Source organism: Passer montanus, unplaced genomic scaffold, assembly GCF_014805655.1.
Source record: "Passer montanus isolate IOZ18808 unplaced genomic scaffold, ASM1480565v1 scaffold29, whole genome shotgun sequence".
Lineage (NCBI taxonomy): Eukaryota > Metazoa > Chordata > Aves > Passeriformes > Passeridae > Passer > Passer montanus.
This window is the reverse complement of record NW_024367596.1, coordinates 10,462,198-10,480,277: the sequence shown is the minus strand read 5'-3', so window position 1 is coordinate 10,480,277 and position 18,080 is coordinate 10,462,198. Positions and strand designations below refer to the sequence as shown.

The 18,080-nt window shown below is 44.1% G+C and overlaps 1 protein-coding gene across 7 annotated transcripts in view; it reads right to left on the bottom strand.

Moving 5' to 3' along the window:
• The window catches only part of TP63 (tumor protein p63), a 102,100-nt gene that overhangs the window by 49,836 nt on the left and 34,184 nt on the right, over positions 1–18,080 (bottom strand). Inside the window, exon 1 of one of the 7 annotated variants that reach the window (XM_039713572.1) lies at positions 17,779–17,954. The exons of 5 other annotated variants lie outside the window; for them this stretch is intronic. In XM_039713572.1, the coding sequence (XP_039569506.1) occupies positions 17,779–17,820 (42 nt within the window). In that variant the 5' untranslated portion in view covers positions 17,821–17,954. Of the gene's footprint in view, positions 1–17,778; positions 17,955–18,080 lie in introns of those variants that run through there. One more of the 7 variants, XM_039713574.1, reaches the window with a different exon arrangement.

Genomic DNA, 18,080 nt, shown 5'->3' with positions numbered 1-18,080 from the left:
GGCTTGCTACATCTAGCACCACAGTCAGACCTTTTCAAAGGTACTGCTGGCTTCTATCAGGTTTCAGCAGGTTCACTACAGTGCAACTGGCTCTAACTTGTACAAGGCTGCACCATCTTCAACAGTCTGATGCTCTACACAAAGGCCATGGATCTGATCCCACTACACAGAATGACATCAGGACCTCTAACTCAGGTGGCAACTGTGCTGAAATGTGACTCAGAGGAAAAACGGTCGGGTGCCACTGTCTGCACCTTGCCTTCAACTCCCAGTGACCAGCCACAGATGGTGGTGGAGAATTAAAGTTCTCAACAAGTAGAATGGAAACAGACAGCATGGAAGGCTTCTTCTCTTAAGAAGAATCAGTTGTAAAGTTAACTGCTAGTAGTTAACTACCTATGCTTAAGTGCTACTTAGCACTTTAAAAGCCTTCAAGTACAAACAATATATGAAACAACTGGAAGACATCAAAACTACAAACCTCTGAGAGCAGAGTACAGAAAGGGCAAAGGTTGGATTAAAGAGAGGTCAACAGAAAAAATACATCTAATACCTAAATTCAATGTGTAGCCATGGTCCCCCACCTCAAAGAGAGGGGAACACAGTTTAGAGGAAAGTGACAAGAATAAGCAAATCCTTTTAATGTCAATGTAATGTGAGACAGTCAATGACAACTTCTCAGCCTGGAAAAAAGGCTATGAGAAGAAAGATGGAACTCAGCAAGATTGAAGGTGATAAATTCCTAGACAACATGGAAAAAGAGCAAACACAAAATTAATTTTCATGTTCTCTTAAAAGAGGAGTTGGGGAATAAGCAAACATCTTGAGCAGAATTTTGGCTTAAACACACAGTTATTCTTCACAAAACACTTATGCTTCACAAAACCCACAAATAAACATGGATTTTTTTTGCTACAAAATATCACAATACTGAAAGCCTAAGTTCAAAAAGGCAGGAGACAAATTCTGCTTGAGAAAAATCCATCAAAACAAGCATATCTGATTTTTAAAATTCTGAACTACCAACGCTTGGAAGCTAGGAGAGCATTCTGGGGCTTGAGAAAAATCCATCAAAACAAGCATATCTGATTTTTTAAATTCTGAACGCTTGGAAGGTAGGAGAGCATTCTGGAGAAAGTTACACAACTGCCACATGCTTTTAATCCTTGGAAGAACACAGCACTGGCCAGAGTGACAGAGCAGCAGGCAAGTGGGATTCAGTCAGGTACCCTGGGTTCACAGCCTCATCCCTGTGCGTGTCCCAAGGGCACTAACTGTGCCCTCCTCAAGGCAAGCAGCATCACAAAGGTTTGTGGTGCCCATTCCCAGCAGCTCTGGGCTCAGCCAAGAACATGCAGCAAGAAAGCACCTGGTTCTGCTGTTAGCTGCTGACACAGCAGAAGAGACTCAGGCTCTTTCTCTCATCCAAGGCTCCAAGCAGCTCATGCCCCTCAATGTCCTGTAGCTCCAGTCCCACAGGGATCAAGCTCACCTACGTGTCAGTAGTTCAGCTACTCTGCTCACAACTCCCTCATCTTTCCAACGGTTATCCTCTTCTTATCAGCCACGAAGCAAAGGCTCCCTGAGTCAGAGCACCAACCACAAGATCCATAACAAAAAGCTTTCTCAATACTGGGAATCCCAGCAGCCCTACTGAAGCTTTGAGTAGCACAACACTCTTCCAAAGACCTGAAAGGGAAGGGCACAACCTGTCTGCTGAGCTCTCCTGGGAACTTTGGATAAGCCATTTAACACCCAGCTTTACCAGTCACTTCAGCCTTTCACAGAGGAAAACAGGATGGTCCCTTGGCAAAGATGAGGTGTCTTTCATGTGCCCAAAAAATTCACATTTTCAGCTGTACTTCAGAATGGAAGTAGAGAAATTTAATCCACCCACTGCAGCTCTCCCTTAGGTTTCTATTTCACTAGAAGAAGCTAATATTTTGTGGGGGTTTTATTAAACACTCAAGGTGATGCTGGTGCTCTGAGATCTTCAGTGAGGCACATGGGACCTTCCAAGGATGGATCAGCTTACTACTAGGAGCTGTGCTGTGAGGATCTGGTCAGGGGGGAACAGCACAGAAAACTTAATTTTGGAAGCTGGGATAGGCTGCAGAGAGAAGGGAGAGGTGGTTCCCTCCCTCGCCGACTTGCTGTGTCCTTGGGCAAGGCACCTCTCCTCCCCCTCCACCCTCACCCTACTGCAGGCAGCAAGGTCTGCAGGGCAGGGATTGCTCCTCACCGTGTAAAAAGCCCTGCACTTAATGGGCCTCCTTTGTCTCAGGCCTGCAGGCAGCAGAGTAATAAAAGCAATTATATATTGAGTCCTAATCCTGGGTGAACCAGTGACTCAGGTTAGTCATTTGCCCTCCTTGCCTCAGTTTCCCCCTCTGGAGCAGTGTGGATGTTATTAGTGCCCAGCACCCCTGTTAGATGGGAGAGCTTGTGTTTAATTGGACTCAAAGCTAAATAGTTGATGGGGGAGAGAGCAATCCAGACTGGTTCTTCTTCTCCAAAAGGAGATTGCAGCTTTGGCAGCACAGATGACAGTTATGTCTCATCTCCTGCAGGCTATTCACTCAACCAAGACCTATTTAACGGACTTTTGGTACACGTCTTCCCTCGAGGCTAATTCCATATGGAAAGAGCCAGAATTCTGACATGCTGTACCAGGAAGAGTCTTCGACCTGATCAATAATTTTGCATTTCATCAAAAAACAACCCTCCTGCCCCAGAATATCCTAGTGAGACCTGAAGACTTCTCAAAAATGTAGAAGTACCATTCAATTGTTTCATTCCTCACGGAGATTATAATCAGACACACTCCCTAACCAGCAAATGATGAGAAGACAGCTGTGATGAAAACAGTCTCCTACACCAGCTCAGACACACAGACAGCAGAACAATAGTGTTTCAGCTTTCACTTAAAAACTATTTCTCTAATCCCAGGCCACTTAAGCTAATGGGGAAAGATGGCCAAACGAGCGGTCAGTGCTAACAAGACAGCACAGCCTGGAAATGCTGAAGGTGCTGCCTGGGATCCAATTAAACAAAAATAATAAAATAAGTGCCCCATTAAAATGTAAGATATCTTTCAGATATTCCAAGATCCTTTTCATTCCTTTCAGTCCAGGGACCATCTGTCTAAATGTTATCGGCGGAGCAGCCATTCCAGTGCATTTATACACTCGCATGCCACAGCCGAATGCCGTGTCCCCATTTGCTCTTTAAATAACTATTAATCTCCTTGCACTTATCCTCATGCTGACACAAGCAGCTGTTGGACTCCCCTTGTGCTGCTTCGAGTCCCGCCAGCCTTTCACCTTCCCTGGCCCCTGGTCCCCTCCCCAGGCAGGTGCTCCATCCCTGGGACAAAGCCACCGGGTTTGCACAGCGAGCACTAAGCCCGGTCTCCCAGCCATGCCCCAAGGCAGGCGCGCAGTTGTTTGCGCTCAAGGGGTCAACACCTGAACTGCTCGCAAGGTTTTGGAGGAATCTGATAAGGCTCGGGGAGGCACACGCCTTCTGACAACAGGACAATTAGAGGGGCAGCAGGCCCGGGGAAGGCACACGCAGGAATTCACCCCCTCGGCCCCGTGGGTGGGGAGAACAAAGAGAGGCTGCAGACTGTCTGCAAGGTATTGCCCCTGGGGAGGGGGCTGCAGGGCGTGTGTTTGCACACACACCGCTTCCTTTCACCGTCCACTGAAAGGAACACAACAGCATTTCATCCAGAATTAATTCTCGGCTGGTTGGGAGTCCAGAATTTAACACATGCTCATATTTTGCTATGGGGTTGTTTTAAATGACTGAAATGTAGCCCGACCACTGATTCCTGAAATAAAGAGAAAGCTATTTGGTAGAAAGAAAGGAATTGCATCTAAAGCTGAAAGAACAGATTATCTAATTTTCAGAGCCTTTGTTTGCTATTTTGTTCCCTCCACCGAATTTCTGAAACTATTAATATCACTGAACCATTATAAAAACCTTCAGGCAAGTCTAACAGCAAATAATTAGAGAGCTACAATTAGATCTTAGACCATGTATTTCGGAACATCATTTCAACAACGCGTCTTGAACTATCAGTTTCGCTTCCTACATCCCATCAGGTTCACTTTCGGGTTCTCATGCTAACTCATGCTTGTGGGTTAGGAGAAACAGTTCTGCAGGAGGGGCTGCTGAATTAAAACCAGATTGAAAGCCGGGGATGGTTTAAGCAGGGTTCTGGCTCCGGGAGGGTGGATCTGCCCCGGGCACACGGGGACAGGGCACAGCAGAGCCGGTAGCCAGCGGCTCCGGGGCGCTTGCCACCAGAGGGCAACGCAAATGCTCCGGAGCGGGGGAAGATGCCCCAGCCCACCCAAACCCGGGTCCTTCTCAGCAAGAACCCAGCCCTGGCTCTCCAGCCTAAAGCCCAGTGTGTGAATTAATGTGGTTATGAGAAAGATCTGCAAAAAGACCCTCCGTTGGAAAGGAAGTAACTAATGCAAGTCATGAAAAGCTCGGAAGGGGACTTCCACGCCAAAATCCCCTAAAATACACAGCTCCAGCTATTAACTACCCAATTAGCAGCATTTCAGAGAGTTTTGAGAGTTTCTCCACTTGAGAAAATAGACCAAAAATTACCATCTTCAGGTGTAGAATGCCTAGATGCCTCCACCCCTATCAAAACCCTTCTTCCTAATACCAACGAACAAGCATTACCATACACACCTACTGACTGCATTTTGATTCTCACCACTGGGTCTACACAGTGTCCAACTCCTCACAAGCCTTGCAAAACACCTGGTGCTTATTCTCCAAAGATAAGAGATGATGAAACGAATAAACTACCATAGTTATTAGCAACAAGATTTGCACAGCACTTTGGAAATCCTGTGCTTTGTCCTTAACCACACCACAATGATGCACTAGGGCTACCTCTTGTAGGATTAGTAAGCATCTTATGGCAATATTTCAGTGCTGGCCCAGGGAAACATTCAGATTCCTGCTGGTTAACAGCTATGTTAAAAGCAGCAGGAGAAATGTTTCCTATCCAAATTAGATTACAGACACCTCAAATATATCCAGAAATATTGAAATCCACCTAAGTTTTCAAACCTTCCTAGCAAAGGATTTTAGTAGGTGGAAATAAGTCCCTTAAGCTCAATAGAAAGGCTTCTATCACAATTATTAACCAAGATATTGCTGACTGCCAGCTGCTCTGATGGCAGCTGATACAATACCCCATGTCAGCACTCTGCTTGTGCCATGACAGAGCAGTGCCAAGAAATAAAGGGCTCCACCCATGGCCCTCAGCTAAGATCAGGGCTGAAGCAGATAGCTCACTCATTGCAATGAAAGCTGTGATTTGGTTTGCCTCTCTAGTCTGTTTTCTCATATTAAAAAAAAACTCAAACAAAAAAACATTCAAAAAAAAAAAAAAAAGAGGGAGAGAAAGACTGAAAAATTTCAAACTCAGTTTGGACACTGCTGTGGTCCCCTTCAAGCTATGAGGGGAAGAAGTGCACAGTTTATTTCAATACCAGTTCAGCCACACTCCCTCCAGTTCTAAAATGGAAACAAATCCTGTGGGTCTATTTTGCAGAGGCTTTTCCACAGAACTACTGTGCAGCTGAGTACACCAAGCACTTGGAAACCCTCAGATAAAATGATAATGTGCACCATATACTCAATGTGAAAAGCAAGGGAACAAGTAACTTTGGTTGAACCAAAGATACCAACACTTATCAAGATTGATTTGTTCTAGTATGGTGCCTGGAAACCTATCTGATTTGAGTAATGCCACTCTTGGGTCATTGCTTTTTCCAGGAAGAGAGGAGGTTATTTCCCATCCCAGTGGTATAACAAGTTCCCAGGGCAGTAGAGAGCACTGGATTAAAAGAAGCCTTGGAGTCAATCACTCCTGTCCTGGATATTAGACCTGCTGCAGCACCACCAAACAGCCTCTTCCCTAAGCTCAATCCCACCTGTAAGCAGGGAGCACAAATATTTCTGCACATTTCCTCCTGTACTATTAGGAAGGGAATCTGTTTGAGATCTGCAGGGCTGTGCAATATGTACAATTTTAAGAAACTAAATTCAAGACTAATAAAGAAAAAAAAATCATCTTCTTCCAAGAAGAACAAAAACCAAAACCTCATGAGTGACACAATCCTTCTGCACAGGTATTTCATGTTAAGTAGTTAGATAAACCCAGAAGTTGCCTGGACAGCTTCCAACACCACCTAAACACATAAGGAAAGCCTAAGGAAGACACTCCATTTCAATCAGCTGGGGAGGAGAAAAAACCAAACCCAACCAAACCCCTACAACTACTCTCTTCCCCTCAAAAAAACCCACCACTAAATGACCAACCCAAATCATACCACTATGTTTCAAGCTTTAAAAACTTGACTGCTCTGCTCACTTTACCAGAGCATCTCTTCCATCCCCAACAGCCCTATGGCCCAGCTGGTGAACAATACACCAAAGAAGCTGAACAATTAGTGTACATCAAACACACACAGAATCACTCTTGAAAAAATCTGGCTTGTACACTGGAGGAGGCAGAAGAGTCTGTGCCATTTTCACTGGGATGAGCTATTCCAGCAGGCACGCAGTGCCACATCTGCACCCTTTAGGTTCACAGAAGCAGCACAATTTTAAGAGCCATACCCTGTACGGCTGCAGGTCACATTTCACTGAGCCACAGTACTGTTGAACACAGCACAACTTCATGTTCAAGTTAGAGTCCACGTATGCAAGTATTTGTGGGCTCAGAGAATGAGACAAATTAACAAAAAGCAATTCCTGTCCACCCACAAGAGCTGTAAGCTTTGGAGTTGTCTTGTTCCCCCCAGCTGTAACAGTTTTCTGTTTCAGCGAAACTTTGATTTTTGCCCCTTGGTTAATTCATTTAACTCAGCAAGAAGTGTTTTTCAGCCAGGAGCAGGGTGTCTTTTAAAACAAGTACAGCCCAAAGCAGGAATGCCTGTAATTCCTGACTCCCACCACCTGCCACAGGTTCACGTGAAAGACCTTGTCTAATTCAAGGATTATCAGAATGACAGCACATCCCACTTCACAGAAATATTAAGGCTGGACACCCTACACTGTGTAAGTACTTCTAAATATTTTCCAGTGCATATAAAAATAATACCCCTGATTTCCCTAGAGCAGCATTTTAGGCTCTTAAAAAAAAATTCTAAATTGGGCTCTTGAAAAAAGTTCTACTTGCATAGAAAGCAACAGTGTTTCTGAAAGTCAGATCATTTTAGTTTTTAGACTTATGAAAGCTATAAAGCTTTCATAAAACAAAAAATCCCTTTCAGAAATATAAACCACTTTCATTAGAGTATCTCAGCTATGCTCAGTTATTTTGAAAATTCAGACAGTTTAAAACAGGAAAGTCCAAGACCCACCACCCACTGCACACAGTCATTTCTTGACCCTGAGCTTGTGCTCAGCAATTTATCTGACATGTAATTTGAAAACATACATACAAAAAAGAGATGGCAGTAAAAAAAAAAAAAAGTAAATCGGACAATATCGTCTCTATGAAATGCATGAAATCACAAGACATTACAACTCCATTATCTTAAAATAAAATGATTAATAACCCAAACACTCAGCTTCCTAAAACTGAAAGAGAAGCCAAGAGTTTCCCATGTTCTCCTATTACCAGCTGGACAACACAACATCAACAAAGATCTGAAGAGCCATAAAGTACAGACAAATAGGAAAAGCACCCCCACACGCTCCCAGGAGATGTAAACATAACTGAAGACAAAAAGACCTGCATCAGAAAAACCAGAAAAAGATGCCAAGATCTTGGCGAGGCTTTTTTTGCCTAATTTCAGTGGCTGAGAACAACTGTAAGATCCCAGCTCGGACAGCTGCCCAGAAATCCTGTGTGCTGATTTTGGACAATAACACTGAAAGTTGGATTTAAAAAAAAATAGGACTTTAAACATTAAGAAGAACCAATTAAAACACAAATGGGGAACTGGGGAGGAAAAGCAGGGGCTGGAGAGGAACACTCCAGTAGTTGATTAAAGCTGCCTTGTTTCTTAAACTCTTCACTGGACGGTAACCACTGATGTTATCAGTCATCTCAGACATGCAGCATTTTATTGTGTTGAGAGGGCAGCTTAGGCTGGACAGGATATCTGTGTGTCATCCGCAGTGAAAGGCTGCAGGCTCAGTAACCACCAAAGTATGGCCAAAGGGCACAAGGACAGTGAATAACCAGGGTCAGAATACAACCAGGAATTGAAGTTAGCTCCCAAATTCATCATTATGCTCAATAAAATCCAAATGCATCATCTTTTAGACATGAAAGTAAAATACTCCAGCTAGGTAGCATTTTAGTCAGAACAAGAAATTCAGATAATCTGCAAGTTAAATAAGTCAAGCAGTTAAACACACAGGAAAAAAAAAGAGAAAAAGAAAAAAGAAAAAAAAAGCCACACACATAAACCCCCCACGCCCACTCTTTGAAGCATGGTGCAACTATGGAATATAAGAATTCATAAGAAGAGTTATAGGAGGGCAAAGGGCAGATTAAAACAAGTTAGAGCAAGCAGAGGGAAAGGGTTACACAGCAGCATCAGAGTCCTTATAGATTAAAAGGAAAATCTACTGGATTTTCTGATGTATTTGGCCATTACTTCTGTCCAAATCAAGAAGACTCCTGGATGGTGTTCCCAAAAGCCTGGACACCAAAGAGCAAACTGAAAAGCTTTCAAGGTTGAGGGGGAGTCAAGAGGACTGGATGCCAAATTCTGATTAGATCCCAACTGCAGAGAACAAAAGGAGGCAGGGCTTTGCCTTCCAACATTATTTTTTGCATGAAAGCAGCTCCTGAGCTGCACGAAGCTGGCATTGCCTGAGCCCAAGGATCTGTGGGGGTTCAGTGCAGCAGGATCCACACAGCCAGGAGACCCCCCTACCCACCCTGCTTCTGTAGCTCACATCAGAAACAGCTTCACATCACTGCTGCAGCCTCCTCAGAGGCGAGCAGGAACTTTATGTGGTGTTTTCCAAAGATGCCAGGCTGTGCATACAAGAAACACAAAAGCTGGTCTTTGAAAGAGGGGGGTGTGAGTGTACACAGACACAACATGCATGCAAGGGCACTGCTTCTTCCACAGCGACTTCACTCCATCAGCTTTACAAACATCAAGATTATTTTCCCCAACTATTTAAATCATGTTGCCACATACACTGCACATGCAGGATTTCCAATGGGCTCTCTGGCATGGGGCTTCCAATGTCTAACAGCAAAACTAAACCCAGTTTTCAGTACTTCCCTCCCTGTCCAGTACTCCTGACTGCAGCAGACACCAGGACACACAGTGCCATGGTCACTTATGCAAGATTCAGCTTCAGAGATTTACATTTGAGGAATTCAGCTGCACAGACCTTTCCCTGTGCAGACACAAAGGTGTTCCAGATTTTTGAGTAACAATATACCTACTAATTTCCATCTGACACCACATTAAACTCCCTGCCCTCCAACTTGAACATTCACAATTCCTTTCAGACACAAAACACAGTGGACTGACCAAGGCTCATCTCAACAACTTTCCCACTTTAGCATCAAGCAGTAGTTTCCTGTTTTCAGAGTACTGATGACACCTAGCCAGGACATATTCTGGTTTCCTTTAAAAGAACTTCTTGCATACTTTCCTGCTGCTGAAAGAAGGTGGAGGGACATTTACTCATCTATTCAGTTCTAGTCAATCATCACCAGCACTCCTGAGGGAGCCAGTCCTTTGACTATGGATGAAATGCAGAACAGAACTGCAGCCCTGAGAAACCACAGTAAAGGCTTGCAGAGGCTACTGAGAATCTAAAAGACATAACTTACATCTGCAGAATACAAATTTAACAGAGCACTTAGAAATATTTTTTTGAGCCATCAATCTCCAAAAAATACTTTCTTGATTCCCAAAGACCCCATGACGTTACCTAAAAAAGCTAAAACAAACAGGCAAAATGATTAAATACACTTTTCAGTAATTTCCCATCCAGCAGAGATCCAGTTGCTGACTCAACGCTTCTGCTGGCATCCACCTATTCCTATTGTTCTGTTTCCCTTGACTGCCGAGGCTGCAGCCCTGTGCATCATCCCGACACAGCCGGACCACTGCTCTGTGGCACAGAGATTTCTGCCTCAGCAGCACAGCCCAAAAGCCCAGCACCTCCTCCCCTCTCCCCAAAGTTGGCAAGATTCTTTTTATTTACTTCCTAGATGTGGATTAAAACTGAAAGATTCATATCTGCTGAGACACAATCCATCCCTTTCATTCCCAGACACTACCCCACCATAAAATATTTCCCCTTCCCTCCCTAAAACTGGGCGTTTCCTCCCACTTTCTTGCCCTTGGTAAAAACATTCATCTTCTTGCCATCTTGAGGAAGTTGGACTCATCTCAAATTTCACCAGGTCCCCTTGTATACCACTTCCCAAAGTCCTTGGGGGGAAGTTTAATCCGGATCCAAACTCTGGAATCCATCCCAAGAGGCTGCTGGGCTCCAATCAATGCATTAATTTTGAAGCGTGCTCAGCCTTGCCACTTGGGTCCACTTCCAAAGTGAGCAGACTGAGCATGAGCCCAGAAATACATCACACCTCAAGCCATCCACTCAAGATACTAACACACATGTCCTGGTTCAAACACTGCTCCTTTAGCTGTTCCACTAAGACCCTAAGTGAAACAGCAGTGGCAAGGGATTTGCAAAAGTACAAGATATTCATGGAGCATTCCTGGATCAGCTTCCAGGTGACTCAATTCTAGCACAAATTAAAAAAACAAAATCTCCCATGTTTATGTTGCTTGGTTGTTCATGGAGCTGATAACAATGGTCAGTAATTTCAAATAAAGTCACCAAATTTAAATTCAAGTTTCCAAAGAGGATCCACATTTACTTTGCCAACATCAAGGATCTAAACCTTTCCTGTGTCTTATCTGAGACTTTCTGAACAGTTGTTTCTTACTGGGTTTGCTCCTTATATTAGTAGCCTTAGCGAGGTAAAACCCCAATCACCTTAAATGTCATCCTGCTCTTTGTTCCTTGCCCCAGCAGCTAAGCTAACCCTGGACAGCCTCTCATAGGCTCTCCTTTAGAAGAGAGCCAATATTCTCACCCAAGACCCAGTGTAGTTATATAAAATAGTACAGAGAAACATAGGCATGAACCTTTCTTGCCAGTAACTCACAGCCAAATCATTGCTTGCAAAGCCTTATATGTTCTGGGCTGCTATACAAAAAGCTTTATGCCATGGTCTGCCCCATACAGAAAAGCAGCTCTTTAATCCATCTGACAATTACAGCCTCTTCTCCCAGCACAGCTAAGTTCTGATGGGAAGCTCTGGAAGACTGAAAACTGGAAGATTTCTCAGAAATAATTTAGTACTGTAACTGAAGAAGACAAAACAAAACAGGGAGATTTTTAAGAACAGCAAGTTTATTCATTGGAGAGACCCACCCACATGCCTGACCATGGCTGAGCTCATGTGTCACTCTAAAGATCACAGCCTTGGAGAGCTGACAGGGGACTACAAGGATCATGGCACTGAGATGGCAGAGAATCCAGAAAACACATGCAAGGGGGAAAAAAGTCGAACCTTAACACCCTTGGAGAGTAATTATTTTCCTCTTAATTCTACTTGATACCGAAAGTGACTTAATACTAATCCAGGCCAAGTGGCACAAAGAGCTTTGAGCTCACTTCTCTGCTGGAGAGGATGGAGTGAGTGCTGCTGTTAAGAGTACAAGAAGCTCCTCTCCTTTCTGATGATTTATGCAACCTAGCTTTAAAAGAGTTGCATTCATTTTATTGCCTACTCTGCACATTCTCAAGAGGCGTTGGAGGCAGTGCCAGAAAAATAACAGGGTTTAACAATGTCTAGCACAAATCCATCGGTGCAACAGCTCCTTTCTGAAGCGTTTCCAGATTTTTTTTTTCAGTGGGAACATTTTGTAAATAGAATTTAAAATTCGCCTTGAGCCAGGCAACACCCGCTTTTATTCAGCCCTTCACGATAATGAAATAAGTAGTTTCTCCACTAGTTATAACTAATGCCTTCCAGAGGAAAAAGTGCAAAGCAAATGGTTTACACCCTCTCACATCCCACATCCACAACTTTCCTGTTGCAGATGCCATGTCTTCTTCATAGACCTACTGAAGCTTCTGTCTCACAGTAAACAGAGCTGCAACTGGAAATAAACCCTTCCACAGCGTTTATGCCTTCCACGAGGCATAACTTGAGAAATGCAAACAAAAAGGTTGCCACCAGATGGGCTGAAATGCCAAGGTAGAAAAAGTTCCTTTCTGGTGTTTCTCTATGCCCAGGGAAAAAAAAGAAAGCAATTTCATTCAACTTAAAGCCACTTAAAGCTCGTTATTTAAAACAAAGCAGGTAAAAAGAAAGAAAAATAGCTCCTGAGGGAGCTAGGCAATAGCATAACTGGGCTCATGTTGGAAGAAATCAGATCGGGTGTTGGTGACACTGTTGAAGATTCAAATCAGACCAATAAACATAACTAGTCAAAACAGCAATTCTAATCCCCAAGGAAAAAACATTACCAAACCATGAAGATATATATGGTTAATTTCATCCTGTCTCAACCAAGGTCAACTTACAGCAAACCAAATGGATCATCCTTTGCAACCACTTCAAGATGTAAAACATCCTGACCATACTGCAAAGGCAGCTATTTTCATCTCTCACACTGAAAAACTGTATTTTTATACTAGAAAATATCCAGGTTTTTTTTTTTTTTTTTGCCAAATGAAACAAGAAACTGAGAAGATCATCTGTCCCTGATTTCATAGTGCTTACTAACCTTTCTTTTGACCATGGAAAATTGTAAAATGGAGCTGCCATTTCCAATCTGATGTCAAGTGTGATTACATGACTGACAAACCCCAGAGCGTGTACATAACTGAGCAGTACCAACACTTCACACACAGCCAGGCTGTCCTGATTTCTGCACAAGTACTGCACAGTTAAAGCAGTGCAGATGGTCAAATGTCAGCAGGTTTCATTTTTGTGTGATAAAGCACACATTTTATTCTTTCCATCCACGTGCAGGTTACAATCTGCTGAGGTCTCGTTCCTCCACCCAAACACGGCGAGGATTTCTCCAGGCAAAATCCCCAGTTCACTGCTCAACATCAGGGTCACATTACCTGTACTACCACAAGAAATTTTTGGTGCCCTGTGACAGAACAAAAGACCATCCATGGCATGACAGACCCACTGCAGTGAGGGGGTGGATCTTTACTGGAAGCACACTCAACTCTTGCCCTTCCCTGTGTTTCTCCTGCAGCACGATCCCCTTGTTTCAGCCAGGAGGGAAATGGGCACATGGCAAGAGGCAGCTCTCAGCTTCCCACTACCCATCTCTCTGGTCTACTTAACCCTATTCCCTGGCAAACCCAAACAGGACAGTAGCATCCCCTTAGTCTCTCCAAACCAAAGACCAACTCATTTCCAACCTTAGGCTTTTCTACCTCAGATTAAACCTTTGCAACTGGAACGCAACTTGAAAACCTCTTGGAAAAAAAAAGAACCTGGCTATATAGGGTCTCTACAGTCTTGCAGAAGATCTTTGCAGCTCACGGATAAGACATATGCCTCTCATGCCTGCACAGATGTCATCACATCACAAAACCTTTAATCCTGTAAGTGCAATCACAGCAAAATCGATGGATGAATGCACAAGAAGTGTAGCTGGAATTGCAGGGATGCCATCAAGAAACACAACCTCCAATGCATCTCCCTATTTCTTGCTCCTAATGACAGACTGTGCCCAAACATGTGGGGTGTTGATACCATTTAAATAAAGAGAGGCCACTGGAAGGCATGGAACTCGCATCTGAATCCTGCACAGCTCAAGAAGAGATTTCCTTCCCCAGGGATTGGGAATTGCTTGCCTGCTCAGAGCCAGCAAAACTCCAAGACAGCATCACAAATAGGAAAGCAGGAGAGAGGGTCAGGTTCAGCCAAAGCCTTCTTCCTTGAGAAAAAAAAAATAGGCTTTATATAGCATCTATCCAAGCATTTTCATCTTGGGGTAGGACAAGATGTGGGGTTCAGAGGGTAATGCACAGATAGTCCTTTCTTCCTGGTGCCTCCAGAAAGGAAGCAGGTGGGCTGCTCTTCTGGGCAGTGACCAGGCAGCATCCCTCAGAGATTGCCTCCTTTACCCCAGGTTTGGCTGAGGGCCACAGAGAAGGGGCAGCAAGAGGGAAACAGCCTTTGTCAAATGCAGTCATGATGACTATGCCATGTGGCAAAATCAGCCAAGGAAAGCCACGGCTTTGTCCGCTGGTAGTTCTTGGCCAAATCCAAGCTGACATGAAGGATGGTAAACCCTGGACACACTTTTACTGCACACAAATGAAGCTGATGCTCAAAGTACCAGTTACAGCTCAACCCCCAAACTCTTTAACCTTAAACTAAGGTTTGCTGAACCAATATCCCAGATAGGCACAATATTTCTCTCATTGAGGGGGTCCAGCTCCCTCAAGACATCCTTCCAAGCCACCCCAGAGCACCACATGCCTGCTCCTACAAAGAAAGGACTCACAGCCAGCTCAAACACACACATGCGAATTATTATTTAAAAGCTAAGAGGAAAAAGAAAAAATCGAAATGCACCCTTCTGAAGAGGCTATCCTAACCTCAAAGATATTTGCAGTCAAATGTATAGAGCTCTTCTTAATTTTCAGCATGAAGGAATGCTGCCAAAAACCCATAAAGCAGTGCACAAGTTCTTTTAGTATAAAACTATTTTCCCCCCCCACCACCACCCCTCCCAAAACGATGATAAAAATCTTAACGGAAAGAGAGTCTTTAATTTGTCTCCCACAAAGAGCAGGAAGATCTTTGGGAAGGATGACGGATATAATCAAAAGTCATGGCACATATTTCTTATCAGTGTTTGAACAAGATGTGTTTATTCTTTTGGCAATGATTTAATTTGATTTTAGCAAGCACTCCAAACTCTGCATCATCACTCAGCCAAACTGCAGAGGAACCCAGAGTCCCTAGAGGGAATCTCTATTGCTCTCATCTCCCCTCACAAGGACACAGGAAACTTGGACAAGACCAGACAAACTTGCAGGTTTCTCTCCTTCACACCCAATTTTGTGCATGCTTCCTCACGAACGTCTGTACATAACACAAAATTCCACATGTGGAGATAAGGCAGGAAGACACACTGACATCCAAAGGGTTCCTATTCATCAGTACCTCATCATCCTATTAATAACCACCCAAAGTCTCTCTCCTTTTCACATCTCCTACTCGTAAGCACACAAGAACAGATCTCCAGGGTCATCAAGTCCAGTGCTCTACCAACAAAGAGCTTAATTGTTCTTACAGCTGACCCAGATCAAATGCTGGGATAGATTAAGCTGAAAAAGTGGTTCAAACAGGTTCCACCTCCAGCCTTTCAGGGCAGTGATTCACTTTAACACCCTTCTCCCCTCTCTCAGCTCTTCCCAAGCAGATTTGACCCATTTGGAAGGCACCCATCTGACCGTGGTGTTGGGCACCACGCTCACAGGCACAGGTGGCCCAGGGCCGTGGGAGATGGTGGGAGCTCACCGCCCTGACCACACAGCCTGCACTGGGGCTTGTGCAACAGCCTGTTCCCAGGCTGGGAATGCATTCCCAGGGCCAAAGGCACCGTGGAGCTCGGCATCTGCCAGCATGCAGCCAACATCGTGGGGTGGCGGGGCACAGCACCCCAAGAAACGGGCTTGGGATGAGAGAGGAGTCCCTGCTCTTCAGCTTGAAACTTGATTTTAATATGGGGAAATTATTTCCTCAGCTCAAATAAGGTCCATTTCTAAACCCAGAAGCTAGTCTATACTAAGTTTTTCATGAGTTGCTATGTCTGCCTTGTGACCAACCCAGCAACAGCTCTAAAATCTGAACTGCAATTACCAGTGACAACAAAGCACTACTTCTATTTGCACATTGAGAACTTATTTTTTTCTTCTTTTCTGAGGAATTCATGCCAAAGTCTACTTCTTGTTTGCAAGCTGAAGATGGGTGAGGTTCTTCATCACCAATATATTTTAATTGAGCATTAACAAGTCTCCCTCTCTTTGTAAACAAGTCATTAATGAGGCTGCTCTTCCTCAGAAACGAAGCCAAGTCAATGCTAATCGGGTTTTCCTTCCCCAGAGTACAATACTTTGCTGGATGAACAAAGTCAGTGCACCTTGTTCAAATCCAAGGAGGTAAGAGGGAGAGTGAGGGGAGGGGGGAAAAAAAATAAAAATAAATCAGAGCTAAAGCCTTTTAAAAACCTCCCCTGACAGCAACAGTGACGAGTGGCATTTCAGCAGAGCGAGAACGCTCCTGAGCGCATCGCTTCTGACAGATGAGCCCAGCCAGTCAACCATAGGGACTCCAGCCCCACCGCTGCTATTCAGCGAAAGTTGATCAGATAGCAGCAGACAAATAACACCAAGCAAACACTCCAAGAAGTGCTCTCTCCACACTTAAGAGTTTATAATTAACAGAGTTAAAAAACATAAGTCACCCATTTGGGTCTCCTGCATGCAGGCAGCAGAGGAACCAGGCGCACGCGGGGTTCAGGCTCCCTGCAGACAGGGACGGGGAGAGCACGCTGCTTTCAGTTTACCTCTCCCCGAGTCACAGACCCGCCATCCCAGGCGTGCAAGCCTCGAGTAAACCTTCAACAGACTTCTCCTCGCCACCTGTCCCATCTCCTAGCTATGCTCTCGGCCTTTCAATTTCTATTTTGTTTTCTCTTCCAAGTGGCTGAGGTTCTGCCTGCTTTGGGGCTCATACCCCATGCCCTCCACTTGAAGCCTTTTCTTCAGGAATACACACACGCACACACACACACAGAGCTTTGGCTGCTTTGCCACTCTGGCAAGTGTCAACACAGCTGCTGTCTCCGCTGGAATGTAAACCAATATTGTCGTTAGATCTCCCTCAACCCCTGGTAACTTCCTCCAAGATTTGCACAGCGTGTGGCAATCCTCTCCACGGCCACCTTTCAAAGCATCGACCCAAGCTGGTTAAAAGCAATTAAATAATTTTAAAAAATGAAATCAAAAGGTGCACCTGAAGTTTGCGTCCCACTCATACCCAAGAAGTGCAAAGGGCTGTAGAAAGTAAAATTCATCTATTGTACACACATTTATCCTCTATGAACACCCTGTGTAAAATACCTTGCTGCTGCAAGTTATGAGGCAAGGTATTAACAGCACTGAGTAAAAGAGGTGTTGGTGTGGACGCTAACACAGTATTTGCAGCGGAGAACCTTTGTTTGCATATTATTTTGCTTTAAAAAGTAACCTAAGAAGGGATTTTTAACACATTTTTAGTTATTTCCTAGATACCATCCACTTGAAACCACAAGCAGTAATTTTGGCAATAAAAGACTCGTAAAAGAGTTATAATGCAGACAACACAGCTAGTATTCAGACTGCTACAGGAATGCAATCTGTATGCATTGCCCACCATAAAAACTGCCTTGCCTTGCTTCTCCAATGAAAGAAAATTATGTTGGCTGATCAGGCTTCCCAAACAAATTCCCTGTCCCAAATGTAAAGATTTGAAGTTCACTCTCATTCAGTTATTTAGTCCAACAAACTCTGCTTTCCACTGTAAATTGCCAAAGTCTCACAAAAACAAGTGTATATTCCGCACCTAACTTCAGGGGTGAAGAAATTGCACGTATTCACTAAAAATAAAAATACATTAGCGATATCACAGCTGAAACCTAGAGTCCTTACCTCGCTATACTGGGACTGGGCATTGTTTTCCAGGTACAACATGTTAGCAGTCAAATTGATCAACGCTGCTGTTCTTTCTTCTGGCTCCAGGATTTTGACAAACACCTCCCACCCCCTAGAAGACCCTACAAATATGTGATGCTACTGTGGAGATAACAGGACTCAGAGTGTGCCTCTCTGCATAATTGAAGTTTCCCTTATATACCTAACTATAGGCAAGGAGGAGGAGGTGGGGCTCTCCTGCCTTACCTGTCCAATCTGTCAAAGTGCCACCTGGAGTCCTCCACTCCAATGGAGAGAGG